General features: G+C 41.4%; 1 protein-coding gene across 9 annotated transcripts in view; it reads left to right on the plus strand.

Moving 5' to 3' along the window:
• QRICH1 (glutamine rich 1) overlaps positions 1 to 18,656 on the plus strand; it is a 60,620-nt gene extending 41,964 nt beyond the window's left edge. For all 9 annotated transcript variants that reach the window (XM_053290733.1, XM_053290735.1, XM_053290734.1 and 6 more), the window contains 7 exons: positions 7,918 to 8,095; positions 9,037 to 9,191; positions 10,605 to 10,719; positions 12,976 to 13,084; positions 14,294 to 14,445; positions 15,536 to 15,626; positions 17,753 to 18,656. In XM_053290733.1, coding sequence (XP_053146708.1) covers positions 7,918 to 8,095; positions 9,037 to 9,191; positions 10,605 to 10,719; positions 12,976 to 13,084; positions 14,294 to 14,445; positions 15,536 to 15,626; positions 17,753 to 17,945 — 993 coding nt within the window. In that variant the 3' untranslated portion in view covers positions 17,946 to 18,656. The remainder of the gene's footprint in view (positions 1 to 7,917; positions 8,096 to 9,036; positions 9,192 to 10,604; positions 10,720 to 12,975; positions 13,085 to 14,293; positions 14,446 to 15,535; positions 15,627 to 17,752) is intronic.
• Positions 18,657 to 18,914: the final 258 nt, after the last annotated feature.

The raw sequence follows: 18,914 nt of genomic DNA on the forward strand, positions 1-18,914 counted from the left end.
CTGGAATAAAGCCACTTTATTACCTACTAACATTTAATAGGCAGAAAAGTGGGAACTGGAGCTCCTTCCCACAGTGTCTGCTATTGTTACAGGGTTTTCCTGTTTCCAGAATTGCCAGTATCCAACCCACAGCATACTGTCAAAATGATTTCATCACTGTTACAATATCTTTGGAAAACATGCCTATTTGACTCTGCATATCAGAGTTGTGTGTTCTTGAAACTTTTCCCATGCAGGTTCCTCCCTCACTTGCATCTTTTCCTCTAAAAACCTCCTCTAAAACTATACAACTTTTCCTGAGGCCCTAAATAGATTATGAAATTATTTGGCATGTTGTTTGACATCTAATTTGCTGATGGTAGTGTTGGACTACTTGCTTGCAAATGGTTATATTTTTGAATCACAGATCATTCAGTTGAGAAGAAAATTTGCAGAGCTATTGCTCTCTGGGAGAATGCTGGTCTTTTGGTAGTAAACATGAATTGTCCCCTTTGCTAAGCAGGGTATGCTCCGGTTTGCATTTGAATGTGAGACGACATGTGAGCACTATACGATACTCCCTTTAGGTGATCGGGCCACTCTGAGAAGAGCACCTGCATTCTTGCATGCAGGAGGTTCCAAGTTCCCTCCCTGGCATCTTCGAGATAGGGCTGAGAGAGACTCCTATCTGCAGCCCTGGAAAATCTGCTGCCAGCCTGTGTAGGCAATACTGAGCTAAATGGATCAATGGTCTGACTTGGTTTAAGACAGCTTCCTGTTTTCCTGTGGGTCTTGTAGCTAACAAGCCATTTCCCAGACTGTATGATACTCAATCATTTTTTCAAGCTCAAGTCAGGGAAAGAGCCCTGTGAGCTTTTCAGAACCTAGAATAAATACAGCTTCTCCGTGAGGTGAAAATTGCAACATATCATTGGCTTGCTGCATTGAAACTGGCTTCCCTGAACCATTCTGAGGGATTGCTAGCCTTGAGAATAATAGTGGGATAATGCAGGAAGGTAGCCGGTACATTTTTCCGCAAGTTGAATTAGCAACACAATCTTGGGGAGCTTTGTCTGTAGAAGGGGTGCCTTTTTTTGCTTATAGTCCCTGGCATCCTTAAGGATGGCCAGATGGAAATGTACTTGCCAAACATTAAATGCAAAGCCCTTTTGTTGAAGGCTTAAGCTTCTAGGCAATGGAGACATACTTTTTTTTAGTAAGACAGGTTTTTCTGGGTAAATAGCAGCTGCTAGTGGCTGCTGTGATGTGTTAATTGTAGCACTGGATTGCAGTGGGTTTGTGTTACATCCTCTGAAGGTAGGGGTGTGTGTGTGTATGTGTATTTTGAATCTTATGGGCATGTCCTAGTTGAAGCTTTGACCCTTCTAAACAGTCATTGTCACTGATATATCCAGTGAAAACTAGCCTAGAACATAATAAAAGTTGCTAGCCTGCCTGCTGCTGATGCATACTTGTGCAAGTAAGTTTGTAATGCATTGGACTTGGGATGGTGCGTGGGGATGGGACGTTTTCCAGTTTTAGAAAAGGTTCCCTATCTGCTTGTAAGTGAAACTTATTTGCCAGAGGTAACCAGGTGAGTGGCTGTTCGGCTTTATCAAGCTTGCATTTCCCCCTGCTTGTCGCCCCCCCAGTGGTCTGGGACTCTGGGGTGCTCTCTAATCTATTCAGGAGAACTGGTCTTGTGGTAGCAAGCATGACTTGTCCCCTTAGCTAACAGGGTTCACCCTGGTTGCATATAAATGGGAGACTAGAAGTGTGAGCACTGTAAGATACTCCCCTTAAGGGATGGAGCTATGCTGGGAAGAGAATTAAGGTTCCATGTTCCCTCCCTGGCTCCTCCAAGATAGGGCTGAGAGACACTCTTGCCTGCAGCCTTGGAGAAGCCACTGCCAGTCAGTGTAGACAATACTGGGCTAGATGGACCAATGGTCTGACTGAGTATATGGCAGCTTCTTCCTATGTTCGCTAAGAGGCAGGGTTTTTGAAGGAAGACTTGGCTGAATGTGTTTTGAGGCACCTTGCACTTCTCTGAAGCCAGTTTTTCTCCTTCCTCCACTGTGAATGGATATTTCAGGTGAATAAATAGAAAGAATTAACATATAAGGAAATTCTCCAGACTTTGTAGGTGGTGGTCTTTTTTTAACTGGAATGTGGCTGCACATGTATTGGATGGGGGTGACCAGGTAATTCATGTGCGCTGTGTGTGTGTGTGCTTGTAAGCATTTTTGTCTGGAGGAAGCTGATTAAGCGTATTACTTTGTTCAGCCTATCTAGGTAATGCAGCATAATGTTTATAGGAAAAATAATGGTTGTAATTTGAAGTTACAAAGGTTTGTGACTGCAGATGGAAATTGTTCTCTTGTGCTGTAATGTTTGACTTCTCAGCCAACAAGCTTTGGCCTGTTATAAGCATTTACTAGAATGCTTGCATACTGTTTTCATGTAACCAGGTCAGGGAGGCCCTTACTAAACAAAGACATTGGTTTAAATATGCTGTATAGTAGTAAGATGCTTAGAGAAACTCATTTATGTTATAAATGTGGCCAATCTGAACACTAGGCAACGGATAAACCTGCTGGTGGGTTTTTAGGGCTTTTAACCTTTGAGAGTCTTAAATTTATTTTTACAGGCTTATAGTATCTTGTGCACACGTTTTAGTTTGGCATTGTAATTTCAAAACAGTAATTATCTACCCTATCGCATTTGGACAGGAAGATTGATTGATTTATGGTCCAGGACCAGAAAGCAAAAACAAAGAAAAATACAAAATTACAGGATAATTAATGCAATTTGCAGTAACCTGCATTACATTAATTTACAATTTTACATGTACACTAAATCAGTACTCAAAAACCAACACTTCCTGCCTAGCTATTTCCTTAAAATTGGAGTTATAAAAGAGAGACTAATGTATCTATAAATTTGACAGTATAACACATGATCCAGTTTCAAAGCCGCCCATCCCCAATTTGGCAAGGACAAGTCAGTTCTGCTTAGGAAATTCGAAGGTATTTCCCCTTGAGTACAGCTGATGGCAACACACTAAACCAGGCTAAGGTGAAAGCTGTCCCATATTTAGATGTAACAAGATTATAAATCTTTACTGTGACCCACGTCCAGGCAATGAGAGACCGCTCTTGTCCCTTTACAAATCGATGTCCTGAATACGTTGTTTTATGGGTTCTCTTGCCTTAAGATAGCCCAGAGATCAAAGGCTGGGGAAGAAGCTCTGGAGTATCTCTTCTAAGGTTTTCATCCAGTCTGAGTGAAAGCTATCAGTTGGGATTGGGGCCAATCCCATAGGGCAAAACATCAGTTTGTGCCCAAAATTGATCTTATTTAACCAGACTCATGCCTCTAATGGACTCTGACTCCATATGGAGAGCAGCATTGGGGGCACAACGTGGTACTTTGGACAGCAAGAAGCACCCATAAAATGAATTTATGTTCAGATTTTGTTTTGAAAGGAGGGAGGATGAAAGGAGAGGAAGGAAAGAAAGTGAGAGGAACAGTGTGAGACTAGGGAATTGTGGTGGGGCACTGCCATCAGTGGAACCTAGTTTCATCCTTAAACGCTTCTGGGTTTCTGTGCTTTCTGAAACAAATCCATTCTCTCACTGCTAGACATGTGTTCCTCAGGTCTGAATAGAAAATGAATGAGATGCCCTATATTAAAGTTGGTGAACTTAAGCTAGCCTTATTCATTGCTTTGGGGCTAGGTGAGGCTTTTGGGTAAGCGAGTAATACTCTGTTATGAAGAAGGATAAAGAAACACAACTTTTCTGCTGTTGTGTTTGGTTCTTAGATTAGGATACTCTGTGCTTCTAAATCAGGGCTGCACAACTCAAATGCCCTGGAGGGCCGGAACCATCCACAACTTGGTGTACAGGGGTCAAGGTCAATTTTTAGCACAGTATTGCATTAAAATTAAAAATATTATTATTAGTTACTTGTGGATCTATTCCCCCTGTCAATGGACCCCTAGTTTCAACCAAGGATAGTGGCCAGAGAAAAGGTCCTGTCACTACTCAATCAGTGGGGCCCCTAGAGTGCATGCCAGCCCCAAACATATGCCAAGTCCTCTCCTCTCCCTAAATTGTTGTTGCTTTCAGGCTGCAATGCTAGGCATGCTTACATGGGAGTAAGCCTCACTGGGCACACCAATGGAGCATATTTCTGAGAAAGCATGCACAGGATGGCGCTGTAAGGCAGTTTCCAGCTCCTGTCCTGCTGCAGGATACCTGGGGGCCAGTAAAATAGTCCCTGCGGGCCGAATCCGGCCCCCAGGCCTTATGTCGTGCAGGCCTGTTCTAAATGTACCTAGAGTCCTGACTTCTTTGTATGTGTGTCCATCCTCTGGGCGCTATAAAAAGGCTGCTACTGTAAACTTGAATCTGTGCCCAATTTATTATAAGAAATCAAACTGGTGGACAGGGCGCCGGTGTAACCTGCTACATTTAGGCACAAAGCCTTTTTGTATGAAAGTCTGTTGACTGGAAAGGTTGCCCTTGAACTGCTGGCAAACGGACAGCTACAGTGACCTTTAAGACTAGCTGTTTGCTAAACTGCATTTGGGAGCACTGTTAATGTACAGCTTTCCCCCAGTAGAGGGCATTCTCTTCACTCCTAATTTGCAGTTGCTTCAGAGGCAAAGCTACTTCTGTCTTTCAGTGTCACAAGACTGTAAGTGCTGCAGTAGGCTGACAGATTTGTGGTGGCAACAACTTTTGTTAAATAGTGCACATCACCAGATATGTGAAGTAACCTCTGTGTTGCACTTGAGAGATCCCTTATGTGTCTTGCAGTTGTATAGCTATTTTGTGATGTCCAGCCAGCTAAATGGAAACAATTAAATCTAAATAGGTGGTCTCCTAGAAGACTTCCTGTGCATTCACTTGGGGAAAGAGAGCAAAATATGTATTGACTGTGTGAAGACCCATAGCCAGGGGAAGGGCTGCCCTCCATTCTTCTACAGACACTTCTAAATAACTGACTGTTGCGTGCACTTAGAACTGATGGGGGCCAGATAAGCTGCCCTCTCCACCTTTTGGTATCCCCAAAACTTTTAGACTGGCTGTGAGACCGAGTGTGTAGCCTTTGTCTTGGGAGAAATAGTTTGCTTCTCTTCTCTCATTGGGGAATACATTTACTGGGCAGCCTTTTTTTCTTGTTTCCTGATGAGATGCTTACATTGAATGTGAGGTAGCAGGCTGCATGAAGAGAATCAAGAGTATCTGGAGTGAAAATGTCAGTGGCTATTGAGCATTAGAATTATCGTCCGTGAAACACAAACAGTTATGATTGAACTTGAATTTAGCACTTGCTTTCTGTGAAAATGCTCTTATGTAGCTAACATTGTTACTATTAAGGTGCCTTGGAGCTGTCTTAAGTAATGGTGGGGGGGATAAGGTTGATCTGGAGACTGGAGCGAGGGTGATATTCTGAGACTAGAAAACTGTCCCACTTACTGACTGCTGCCAGATTGGTAATTAGCAGCAACTGGAAAAAACCAAATCCACAAACTTGGCAGGAATGGTTTGACAAGATATGGCATATGGTGTGTCTAATTAAACTAATTGTATCAGAACTTGGGAAGGAAGACAACTGGAAAATTTATTATTGAAATGATAAAGTATAGCCATTTGTTTTGCCATGAATTGCTAAAGATATACTGTAGCTTTATACACGCAAGTATCATACATGCAACTGTATGTGCATATATATAGTATGCATGTCCATGTTCTGGAAACGTGTGTGTGTGTGTATCTTTCAAAACTTAACTCCCTGTGGTGTTATACCTATTAAATATTTTGAAGAGTTTTGTAGGAAATAAAGTCATATTTATTATTAATTATTATTACTATATTAGTATTATTACATTTATATCCCGCTCTTCCTCCAAGGAGCCCAGAGCGGTGTACTACATACTTGAGTTTCTCTTTCACAACTACCCTGTGAAGTAGGTTAGGCTGAGAGAGCAGTCACTGGCCCAGTCACCCAGCTAGTTTCATGGCTGAATGGGGATTTGAACTCGGGTCTCCTTGGTCCTAGTCCAGCACTCTAACCACTACACCACGCTGGCTCTGAGTTGAGTACTATCCAACCTGAGGAGCCCATCATCCAGCACTACCTCGACAATCATTCTGTTTTGTCTATCCATGTTGTTTCCTTGGTAAAATATAGGAGTAGTTTACCATTGCCTTCTCCTGTGCAGTATGAAATGATGCCTATGTCATTGTCGTTGGGTTTGAACTCGGGTCTCCCTGGTCCTAGTCCAGCACTCTAACCACTACACCATGCTGGCTCCCCAATGACCTACAGATAGAAAACTTTGTATAAACCATCCTGCCACTAAAATTAGCTAAATGCACTACTTTTTACACTGGAATATGCTTGGTGAAGGTTTAAATTTTTTAATGCATGTTTAGCTGAAATACTGAAGGTAATTATATTAACTGTTATCAACAAGTTTTTAACATTTGGTAATTAGATAAACAATTCACAAACATCATCATGGTCAAGAGATGCAGAAGAGCTTTGAGTCAAATTTATTATGATTCAAATTTAGCATAGATGGCAATCCAATAAAATGAATGTTCGACATTGAAATCTTACAAATTTCAAACTGTTCTTTTCCTTCTAATAAAAAAAATTAACTTCTTGAACTTTCCTATAAGTGTAATCTGTGGAAAATGGCTTTGCCTTAGGTCACCTTAAGTGGTGCAGTGGGGAAATGCTTGACTAACAAGCAGAAGGTTGTCAGTTCGAATCTCTGCTGCTACTGTATCAGGCAGCAACAATATAGGAAGATGCTGAAAGGCATCATCTCATACTGCGTGGAAGGAGGCAATGGTAAACCCCTCCTGTATTCTACCAAAGAAAACCACAGGGCTTTGTGGGTACCAGGAGTTGAAATCAGCTTGATAGCACACTTTACCTTGGAGGAGAGGTCTATCAATGGCTACTAGTTGGAGGGCTATAGGCCACCTCCAGCCTCAGGGGCAGGATGCCTCTAAATACCAGTTGCAGGGGAGTAACAGCAAGAGAGAGGGCATGCCCTCAACTCCTGCCTGTAGGCTTCCATTGGCATCTTGTGGGCCACTGTGTGAAACAGGATGCTGGACTAGCTGGGCCTTGGGCCTGATCCCGCAGGGCTGTTCTTATGTTCTATTGATGGGTCTCAACTGTTAGTAGTCATATAAAGAAAAGAGTATAACATGATATCAAATATAAGTGCTTTTTGAAATAGTATTATATTTGCATTATTGTGCATGAGTAAGTATGTGTTTCCAAAAGCTTATTTTTCCTCTTATTTCTATTTCTAAGAGTTGGAAATGTTATGATCTGTATGGGTGCATGACCTGCAGATGAGAGGGAGATGCTCACAGACTCATAGTAAACTGTAGATACAGCCATTTCTAAAAAATTGGGGGGCGGGGAGCCCAGAGGGTCCAAAACTGCCCCATTGTAACTCATGGAGTAGAATAGTTGCAGACTTGGAGAGTGCTTAACAGACATAATGTAACTCAGTGGTGAAGGGAGACTTGAAGAAAAAAATAGGAAGTTTCTCAACTTGATGCATACTCCCTCAAAACAGTCACACAGGATGAAATGGAGCTGGGTTTGAGCACCTGTGGTGTCCCCCTCCCCCAAAATGGAGAAAAGTTCACATATGGGATAAAACCCAAGTTTCAGCAGGGGTTCCTGTATTTGTTGCTGCCTTTTCGCCATGCACACCAGGATATTCTGTGACATTTTGTTGCAGGCTCATACTTGTTATATGTTATGTTTGAAATAAATCAGTTCTTTGCAGATCAGTTTTGCACTGAATAAACTTGTGGGGGGCGGGGGAGAAAACTACACCAAACTTTCCAATACTCTTGCTGGCTTACAAGATTGAAAATGATTCTTCCACAGGCTCAAACTGTTCAGGTTGCTGAAGTGGAGCAGCAGCCGCAGCCTCAGCCTTCACCTGAACTCCTGCTTCCACATTCTCTCAAACCAGAGGAGGGGCTGGAAGTGTGGAAGAGCTGGGCACAGACTAAAAATGCAGAACTGGAGAAAGAGTCGCAGAACAGGCTCGCACCTATTGGCAGTAAGTGTTGGCAGGAAATATGCTCCATCTGTCAAACAAAAGGAATCTTTATTTTCCTTCTTTGCATTTGTAGGCAGCTGAATTTCAAGAATTCAAAATGGGCAGTGGCTACTCTCCTTATAGCCTGAGTGGGACAGAGACAGTGTAGGCCTGGCACTGTACAGTGTTTAGAATTCCTGCTGATTGGAAGGGCTTAAGGACTCCTCTCAGCAGCATGTACTCTAAGAACTGTTCTGCAGAGGGGTAGAGCAGAGCCTCTGTCCTCCTTGCTCATTTTATTCATGTGTCCTTGTTGAGTTGCAGTACTTGAATAGTTTAGGGTTTTTATGTGTTTGACCTTATTCCTTATCAAACAAGATAAGTTTCCATTATATTCGTTAATCTTTGTTTTAAAAAGATGAACTTATGTTAACCTAACTTAAAGCTACAATCACTTAACTCATGTGCAAAGCTTGTCTGTATTCCACTATTGAGGCCTCAGGGTATTGTTTCATTCATTGGCACAGTACCATGGTTTCAGGGGTGGACAACATGTGGCTCTCCAGATGTTGCTGAACTACAGCTCCCAGCATCCCCAGCTCTAATACATTGTGGCTGGGGGTGATGGGAGTTGTAGTTCAGCAACATCTGAAGAGCCGCATGTTGCCTACACCTGGTTTTAGAAGGTATTGGTGTCACTCATTATTGCTCAGTTGCCTGCCTGCAGAGCTCCTGCAACTGGTTGTGTGGGATAATCCAACATTTGGGACTTGCCAATATGCTCTGAGTAGGAAATTCTGCTGATATTTAACAGACTTGGGTCTACCAACTGCTGGGTCTACTGTTTAGAAGTAGCTGAGTACATTTATTGGAAAGATGGAAGTGGGGGAAGAATGATCAAGTCTGGAAAAGCAGGCCTGCATAAAAATGCCAGTTGATGACGTTTGTGCAATGGTTTTTAGGACGCCAGCTGTTGAGATTCCAGGAAGATCTCATATCCTCAGCTGTAGCAGAGTTGAATTACGGGCTGTGCTTAATGACTCGTGAAGCTCGCAACAACGAAGGCGAGCCCTATGATCCAGATGTTCTATACTACATTTTCCTGTGTATTCAAAAGGTATGGTCATGGTTAGCTCTTGCTGCATGCTAAGTCCAAAATATAGAACTGGCAATATGTTGTGGCTTGGAAGATTATTGCATGAGACTTGAAGGAGAGAGATGGATACTTGCTTGCAATGTTGAACTACTTGACTTTTCCCCCCTGTGACTTTTAGAATCACACTCGCGTTACTAAGACTACCCTAAATCAACATAAGTAAAATAGAGTATTGGAAGCAAGATCAAACTTTTGTTTTTAAATTGGCTAGAATTCTCTTTTAAATAACTTCATTTAAATCGAAATCTGAAGTAAATGTAAGCATATAATCTCTTAAAACTGAGTATATAACCCTCTTATGAAAGTCTGCTTTTCTTTATAAAAAGAGAGTCGTATGTTTATATTATGGCTTGGTACTGGAGGCCTGGGACTATATTTCATCACAAATGTCATTCACTGATACACCTTGGTGACATTCTGCTCCTGTTTTATGCCTTGCTATTACCTGATCTGCAGTTGGCTCAGAGCTGGTACTCCGTTGAGCTTCTCACTAATAAGTACTAGCCCTGGCTTCTGCTTGAAATTTGCCTTTTTATGGTGTGAGGTCAGGGCACTTCTAGAGCAAACTTAAGAGTGGACTGCTGGGGTTTCAAATCAATATGTTTTCAAGTTTATAGCAGTCGGCTAGTATGCCCTTTTTGTATAGGGAGTAACTCAGTAATAAATGGAAAAGATTGAGTTAAATAATGATTTTTAGAAGTCCCCCTGATTAGAAATTAGCTGCTATTAATTGGTGGCTGTAAATGCAATTCTGGAAACTACTTCTGTGTCACTTTTAATGCTGTCTAAATAGTAATCCCATCTAGCTAAGTTTCATGGCCAAAGCCTTCCAGGCGTTTTGGATCAATGTGGTTATAGAGCACCATAGGGTCTTCATGGGAAGGCTCAATGAGTAAAATTGTAAGGATAGAATTTTGCTTTTGACTTAAACTAATAAATGTCTGGTTGAAAGCTGCACCAAAGACTCTAATTTGGTGCAGGGGGAAAAAGAAGACCTGTATTAGTAATGAACTCCATCTTGGTGGAGAGTGTTGTGCACTCTGCTTAGCTGAACTCTTGAGAAGGGAACTAAATATGAGCATTTTCGTACCCTCAGTAAAACAAAGATCTACTCTGGTAATGACTTAAATATAAATTTGAAATGCTGATTGGGGGTGGGAGTGGGGTGCTACTTTTCTCATTTTAGATTCTTCTTAGTCCTCAGGGTTGGAGGTTTTCTGGCCCTCATATTTCAAAGGCCCTCTTAAATTCAGATTCCTCTCTACAAACCCAGGTCTGACTTCTTGATTGTTGAAGAACAAATGTTGCAGAGAAAAAATGACTTGAAGGGTTTGCCTTACCTCTGTGTTACTGTCCTTTCTTCCTCCCATCCAGTATCTTTTTGAAAACGGCAGAGTTGACGATATCTTTTCTGATCTGTATTACATACGGTTCACTGAGTGGTTACATGAAGTACTCAAGGATGTTCAGCCTCGAGTCACTCCTCTTGGTAAGAGATTTTGTAGTCTGCAGACAGGCTTGGCACCCATAGGTTCACTAGAACGTTCGCAGAGAATCTGCAAAGGAATGTTCTTTAATTGATCGAAGGAGAGTCTACTATAAACACAGCTATTGATTTCTATATGACTTGCAGGCCTCAAAATGCCCATGATTAGTACAAATATCAAAAACTAGGGATGTGCACAAATTGATTTTTTTATTTGATTTGTGCCCAAAGCAAATCACCCCTGATTTGTTTTGTGTTGAAATCTATACCCCCAATCACCCCAGATTCAATTTGTATTTGCTTTGATTCGATTTGGACCACTTAACAAGGCCTTAGGGGCACCAAATTTGGGTGGTGGGTAGGTGCCCATGGGTGCCACCTACCACCCAAATTCCCAGGCAGTGGGACACTTGGTTGATTTTTAGTGATTTTTTAAAAGTTTTTACTGATTTTGAACATTTCTGCCATAGGAAACAATGGGGATTTGAAATTGCCATATCCTAACGCTAACATGGATCCCCAGCTTTTCATTTTAAATAAAAGCTAAACTCTTGCCCTTGTAGAAGTGGAGTTATGGAGCAAAATGTGCAGTCATTATCTTTCAAGTGTTTGGATCCTTTGGTGTATAATAACTTTTCCTCATAATGAATCCCTATGAGTATTCATTATATGCCTTCGTTTCTTCTGTCCATTTTGACTATCACTGGGCAGTGTCAACTGCCATGTGTCAACTACACACCACACACATTACACTTGGGTACTCAGTTTGTTTTTTAGGAAGCTTTGAAATATTTAGTGTCTTTGGTGTCTTCATTACACACCTTCATTTCTTCTGTTCATTTTGACTCCACTGCTTTACAGGTGGGGGTGAGGAATTAGTGGCATCCCATGTGCCAACTACCTCACAAGCCACTGGGTACTCAGCTTATATTTTAGGAATTTTTGAGGTGTTTAGACTCTTCGGTGTGTAATGAATCCTCATAGGGATTCATTATGAGGGAAAGAGCCTAAGAGCCTAAACACTTGAAAAAGATCCTAGAACATAAACTGAGTAGTACCCCACTGCCTTGCGGGTGGGAGTGGGGTGTAGTTGGCACATGGCAGTTGACCATTGGCACTGTCAAAAGACAGTCAAAATGAATAGGAGAAATGAAGGTGTGTAATGAATCCTCATAGAGATTCATTGAGGGAAAGTTATTATACACCAAAGAATCCAAACACTTGAAAAATAGTGACCACACATTTTGCTTCATAACTCCACTTCTACAAGGGCTAGAGCTTTTTTTTTTTTTTAATGAAAGCTGGGAATCTGGGGAATTAATAGAAAGGATCCAAATCTCAAACCGATTCAAATCAGGCGTGATTCGATTTGGATCCGAGTCTAGCCAATAGACCACAGGAGTGATTTGTTTTGTCTCCAAATCACCCGAATCAGCTAGATGTAGGTACAAATCAATTTGCACATCCCTATCAAAAACTGCAACTGTGTCATATCATTTTCTTCCCTTGCCATACTTATAGTACAAAGTTTGCATTGTTCATTGCGGAGGGAGCTACATTTGGATGTGCATAATGAAATGGAATAGTCTTTATCTGCTTCAAGAATGCCATGGAAGTGGGCGCCAATAAGCAGCTCATGGGGGAGAGTTCCAAAGCTATAATGCACCAACTGAGTCAGACTTGCTTCTTCTGGAGACCAATCTGGCTTCCTTAGAAAGATGGAGCATGAAGCCAGGACTTTACCAGTAAACCTTAAATTTGGGGGAGGTTCCATAACATATTCTGGTCCCAGATAATTTAGGGCCTTTATAGGTCAGGTAAACTGTTGCCTCAAGTCTTTTCCTTTGGCTGTCATATGAGGATAGTATTGAAATGAGGTAATGTAAAACACATGAGGCATTTAAAAATAGAGCTAAGCAAATGCAAAGCAAACAGTTGGCTAGACTTGCTGCCACAAACTGAAATGTATGCTTGAAGAGGTCATGAAAATGAATTCCTGATCATCTTTTAACTATTCAAACTTCTGTAAAGCAGAGAGATAATTCAGTCTCTTATTTTCCCCTTCTGTTGGAAACCCTGGGTGGCATTCAGACTAAGTTGGTCATGACTGACTTCAGTTAGTCACTATAAACTTGCCTCAGTGGTTTCAATTCTGTTTCGTCACGATTGACTAATCTGGACTCTTCCCGCTCAGAGTAATTGGCTGGAAATGCTGCTCGACCTACCAATCTTCTGTTGACACTTTTTTGTTCTTCACAGGCTATGTTCTTCCCAGTCATGTGACAGAAGAGATGTTGTGGGAGTGCAAGCAGCTGGGAGCTCACTCCCCTGCCACCTTGCTGACTACTCTCATGTTTTTTAACACAAAGTATGTACTGCTGAAGAAGTTTGCTCACCAAAACACTTGCAATAAGTGGAATCCTTTTCCTTGGTGAACTAGTATGCATGGATGTAACACAAACTACCAAAGATGAATCGTACCAAAATGCATTCAAAGCTGCCATGGTGTAGTTGCCACTAGATGAAATTGTGAACCAGCAAATCCTTAGTTCAGATTTTGCCTTTTCCTTGAGCTACCAAGTCACCGTAAGCAAACTCTGCGATGAAATTAACATGAAATTCAGCAGAGAGAAATGCAAAGCGATACACACTTGGGCAGGGGGAACAAATGCATAGGTATCAGATGAGGGATGCCTGGCATGACAGTGGCAAGTGGGGGAAGCATCTTAAGATCACAAGCTGAACATGAGTCTGTAGTGTGGTGCACCTGCCCCCCCAAACAACAAAAAGCAAATGCTGTTTTAGGCTAGGTTAATAGAGCCATCGCTTTCAAGTCCACCCCCATCCCCAAATACCACTTCATTACACATCCATCAGAGCTCATCTGGAGTACTATTGTGTCCAGTTCTGAGTGCCACGCTTTAAATCTAGGTAGACAAATTGGAACAATCTCAGAGTAGGGCAACAAAGATGGTCAACAGTTTGGAAAATGTCCTGTGAGGGAGGTTGAAGGAACTGAATATGATTTAACTTTGAGAAGAGAGTAGGGACGTGATAGCACTCTTCAGATACCTGGAGAGCTGCCATATAGAATATGGCAAAAGACTTGTTCTCTGTTGTCCCAGAGGGCCAGGCTAGATCTGATTTGCTTAAATTACAGCAGGGTAGGTTTCTGTTGACTATTAAGAGAAACTTGTTAACAGTAAGAGCAGTTTGATAGTGGAACCGATTACCTAGGAAAGTAGGGGTAGGAGCCTTCCCTTGCTGGAGGTTTTCAGGCAAAGCCTGGAGGGCCATTGGTTGGGGATGCTTCAGATTAAAGCATTGTGCCAGAGTTTGAATTCTATGGCCTGCAAAGCAGCTTTCAACACTGTGATTTTATGTTGGTTTCTTCCCGACTTAGCTCTCAGTTTGCAATGTGAGCATAATACTGACCTGCCTTAAGATGGTGGTTAAATAATATGCCTGTGAAGCACTTGGAATGCTTAGTTCTCTCAGTGTGTAGTGGTGAGGGAGCTCTTAAGGTTTTAATGTACCTCTTTAACAAGCATATATTGATCTTTTACTTGGTGCCCAGATACTTCCTGTTGAAAACGGTTGACCAGCATATGAAGCTAGCCTTTTCAAAGGTCTTGAGGCAGACCAAGAAGAATCCTTCTAATCCCAAGGATAAGAGTACGAGCATCCGATATCTGAAGGCACTTGGCATACACCAGGCAGGCCAGAAAGGTAGAACTTTACTTGGAAAGAAACAAGCCTTGCTTTGAATGTCTGATCATACCTATTTGTGTTACTGATTTTATGAAGGACTGTTCAGAACCTGCAGGATAAATGTAAGTGGAGAAGATGGAAGCTCTCACAAAATTTGCAGCCCGGTAGGTCTGAGTGAATGCAGGAAGGCTTATCTTTGAGCCCAGCTACAAACAGCCTGTTGCACAAGAGATTGAGCATCTGCTCTGTCATTTATGGAGCCGATACAATTCCAGGTGCTGCTGGGGATAATCTGTGAAGACCTCTGTGGCCTGATATTTTGATCTGCTGGTGAAGTCCTTTTGCAGATACCATCTGGCTTGAAGAACCACTGGGGCTACATAATGGTGTGCTTCTGGTGGTGGTGATGGTTCTTCTCCTGCCTTTTTGAGCAGATGATAACACTTTTTATACAGACCTCTTTTTAAGTTTCTTTGCAGTTTTGCTCCTTGTATTTGAGATGTATTCATAAGTGTATTTTCCTGGTTTTAGTTGGATATATCAAAGCTGCTTATCTAAGCTAATTGAATATATCAGCATTAATGTATATGATGACTTTGATATGGCATTGAAATGGTGTCTGCTTCTTGGCCTTATGCATGTGTAGCTCTGATTTTAGGTGTTGCAAACTTTAAACTGGACTGCCCTCATGGGCACAATTGTGTTGAAGTGCATTTCTCTCTCTTCAGAAGTCTATTCTTAAAACTACATCTGTTTTTCCTCCCCACAAATGACATTCACTGCCATGGACTCAAAGTAAATGAAGCTTTGACTTGAAGTTGTTTCCGAGTTGGTCTGAATTTTTATAACTAGGCTTCCTATCTCCCTTGCCAAGAACAGGATGAAAAACTGAGAAAATGTTGTATTTGGCTATAAATTGAACTGCCAAAAAAGCACAGGTACAAACAAAGCCCTCTCTGCTTCAGGGCAACATAATAGTTTGGTAAGAAAATCATTGAGGAATGTGTGTACGCTCACCTGCTTTTTCAGTTGTGGTTTCTGCTTATGTGGTACTGCAAGTGGTTTCTTCTACAAGTCTCTGATCTGTATTGTTGGTATTGACTTTCAGTTACAGATGACATGTATGCAGAGCAAACGGAGAATCCTGAGAACCCTTTGAGGTGTCCTATAAAACTCTATGACTTCTACCTCTTCAAATGGTGAGTGTTCCTGTCACTGTCCTCCAGATCCACAGAAAGATAACTGTGTTTCCAGAACTGGGTGGATGTGCATGCATTTGTGCATTCACTTTCTGTTTCTCTCATCTGTATCTTACAATTGATTATCTTCCATTGGAGTCTTGAGCTTGTGCAAGGACAGAAAATGGCTTCTAATCTTACCAGATGTTTCTATTTGGGTCACTATGTGAGACTGTATCCAGCTGTCATTGAAACAGTCGCTTGGGTTCCCCCAGCCTCCAAGTGAATATCTTCATTGCATTCAAAGTATTTTCAACCTGTTTGTGTACCAAGGGCTGCAGCTTTTGGAGGTGCCTAAAATTGTATTACTTCCATTCTTCCACTCCCATTCTTTTTATCTCTTACCCTAGCACTTCTGTGTTGTATCCATGTAACTTGACATCTTTTTGTGGATAGATGAGATGTCTGGTTTCATTTAAGAGACCTTTCTGGATGCATATACTCAGGGAAACTCTTCTCTTTGCATGACACCAACACCCCTTTGAAACTGTCTGTCCACACAAGGGCCCAACTATCACTGGGCAAACATTTAATGTTTGTTTATTTATTTTATTGTTAAATTTATATACTGCCTTTCATTAAAAACAATCCCAAGGTGGTTTACAAAAGTTAAAAAACATATAATAAAAATGACAGAAGTATTAAGCTAAAAATGTAGCCAAATGTGACCTAGGTGATCAGGAAAATTAAATGGCGAGGAAAAAGCACCAGTGTGATCACAGGGTGTGGGGGGGGGGCGGGGTGAGAGGGTGAGAAAGAGGCTGAAAATAAAACACCACTTAAGCACAATGTGGTGGTAAAGTAGTATTTAAATCTAATCATGAAATAGTTGGAGTTGCTCATAAGAGAGAACTTCGTGTACAGAAAAGTTAGGCAATGGAAAGCAAACACTTTTACTAATACTTCACTACTATGAAGAAATAGTAACTTTGAGAGGGTTTGGGATTGTTCACTTTCTCTTCAGTTCTATAATACACAACTCTGTCAAAATAAGTTATATTTGAGCAAACCCTTTTGCTTAAAAGGGACATGCTGTGTTGCTTGTGCAGATGGCATTTGCGAGAGAACTCCTTTTGTTCAAGAGATGAAGTTGAAGTTTCTGTGTGCTGCATGGCTGCCTTTTTCATGCACCCCCAGTTGTATACTGTGTCTCATTTCAGTGTCAAAAATTTAAACAAAAATTTCAGACTCCAGCAAGTACATTTAGCCATTTTGTGCTCTTGTATTATATGGCTGGCTTGCTGCTTTTAAATGCAATACGTAGTTTGCTTTTAATACAGAATTTGCATTTTTCTAGAAAGTTCTGATGAAGATGTTAGTGCAGATGACAAAATGTGGCGGTATGTCTCATGGCAACTCTAAGACTTGCTAGCCATGGACTGGAATTCTTTAATGGTCCCTATCAGAGAGGGATCTGTAGGGTAGATGCAGACATATTGGCATGGCAATGTGGGGAATGGTTGAGGTGTGTGTGTGCGTGCATGCATCTTGAACAGTAACTTGTAGATGAGTGTGTTGAAATTTTGCTGATTTTCATTTTTAAAGCCTTGTGAAATGCCTGCATTTGTGTAGAGTGTAAAGAATAAACTTCACACATCAAACACTTTAAATATACTTTGCATTCCTCTGCATCCATAACTCATTTTTTCAGATAATTTGGAATGAACATATGAAGCCACCTTCTACTCAGACTAACCAGTGGTCCATCTGGCTCAGTCTGCACTGACTGCAGCTGGCTCACCAGGGTCTTAGACAAAGATTTTTTCCAGTCCAACCTAGAGATGCTTGAAATTGAACCTGGAACTGTCTACATGCAAAACTTGTACTCTACCACTGAGCAGTAACTCTTGGATTTTTTTTTTTAAGAGATGCTAGTAATATGAATATTGAGACAATCCCTCTGCACATAGAATAGGGTTGAACTCTATTTTTTAGTCTTAATCCTGGATGCCTTTTGGGACACCACTTTCTGTGCCACATACATATGGATGCCTTGGAGACACAGCCCTCATTATTAAAATAGCAGTGATGATTCTAAATGTATGTTTTCAAATTGCTTAACTGTATTCTCTTTACTTCCATTATAGCCCCCAGAGTGTGAAAGGCCGGAATGACACATTCTATTTGACACCTGAACCAGTGGTGGCTCCCAACAGCCCTATCTGGTATTCCATCCAACCAATCAGCAGAGAGCAAATGGAACAGATGCTTACCCGGATTCTGGTGATACGAGAGATTCAAGAGGCTATTGCTGTGGCAAATGTCAGCACCATGCACTAAGGAATCCCTCCCATTTCAAAAAAAAAAAAGGGGGTGGGACAGGGTGGGAGGGGAGGCCAGGAGAAATGGATAAATTGTACAGCCTTTTACACTAAAGGAGATGCCTAAGTTTTTTTTTTAATTGGTGTAGTTATGAAGCCCTTTTAGGCTTCTTCTGTTTCAAAAAAGACCTTCTCCATTGTGTATCTGACCCAACTGCATCAGCCTTCTGGACACATTGGGGGCTGCATTCTTTCTCTGGGAACTGTGAGGTGCCGTAGGTTGACTTTGGGGTTTTTTATGATGTGAAAAAAGGAAACCTAATTGAGGGACTTGGCCTGGCTGGGCCACTACTTTGTCTTGGAGCTCATGCACTTGGGAAGAACGGAAAACAGTGGATGTCTGCCTGACCTAAAGAGAAGCAGGCTGCAGTTTCCTTGTGCTCAGACACTGACATGTCCTAGAGGAGAAGAGGAGTGAGCTGCAATTATGATTTACAAGAAGAAAATCAATTTCTATTAAGACCTTAAAAGACATTTTTAGATGTTAAGTACAAACTACCACACTTTTTGTTTTGGCCTGATGTTGAGGCCTTAAAACCTTGAGGTTCCTGTGCCTGATGGAATTCTTGTAACATACACTTGTGTATCATATAAAGATACCACCCTGTTTCTCTTATGTATTCTTACTCTAGTTGTTTATTAAGAATGACGAGCACGTCTTTTCAACATGCTTTTGAACAATGTGTCTTTATTTGGGTGGAACATGTTGGGGGTGGGTGGGCAGTATTCATAAGATTAGTATCATTGTGATGGGTCCCTTGGCCATATTCCACTAGAATGCTTTAGTGCTAACCTATTTAAATAGAATGTACATGAGTAAAATGGAACTCCCTTTAATTCCAGTATGTCCTAATTTCAGTAGGACATAGGCAGGATATGTTCTTGGTGGGTTGTGTCTGTGTGTTGACTTGTGGCTTTCATAGTAACC

This window comes from Hemicordylus capensis, chromosome 2 (genome assembly GCF_027244095.1).
Source record: "Hemicordylus capensis ecotype Gifberg chromosome 2, rHemCap1.1.pri, whole genome shotgun sequence".
Lineage (NCBI taxonomy): Eukaryota > Metazoa > Chordata > Lepidosauria > Squamata > Cordylidae > Hemicordylus > Hemicordylus capensis.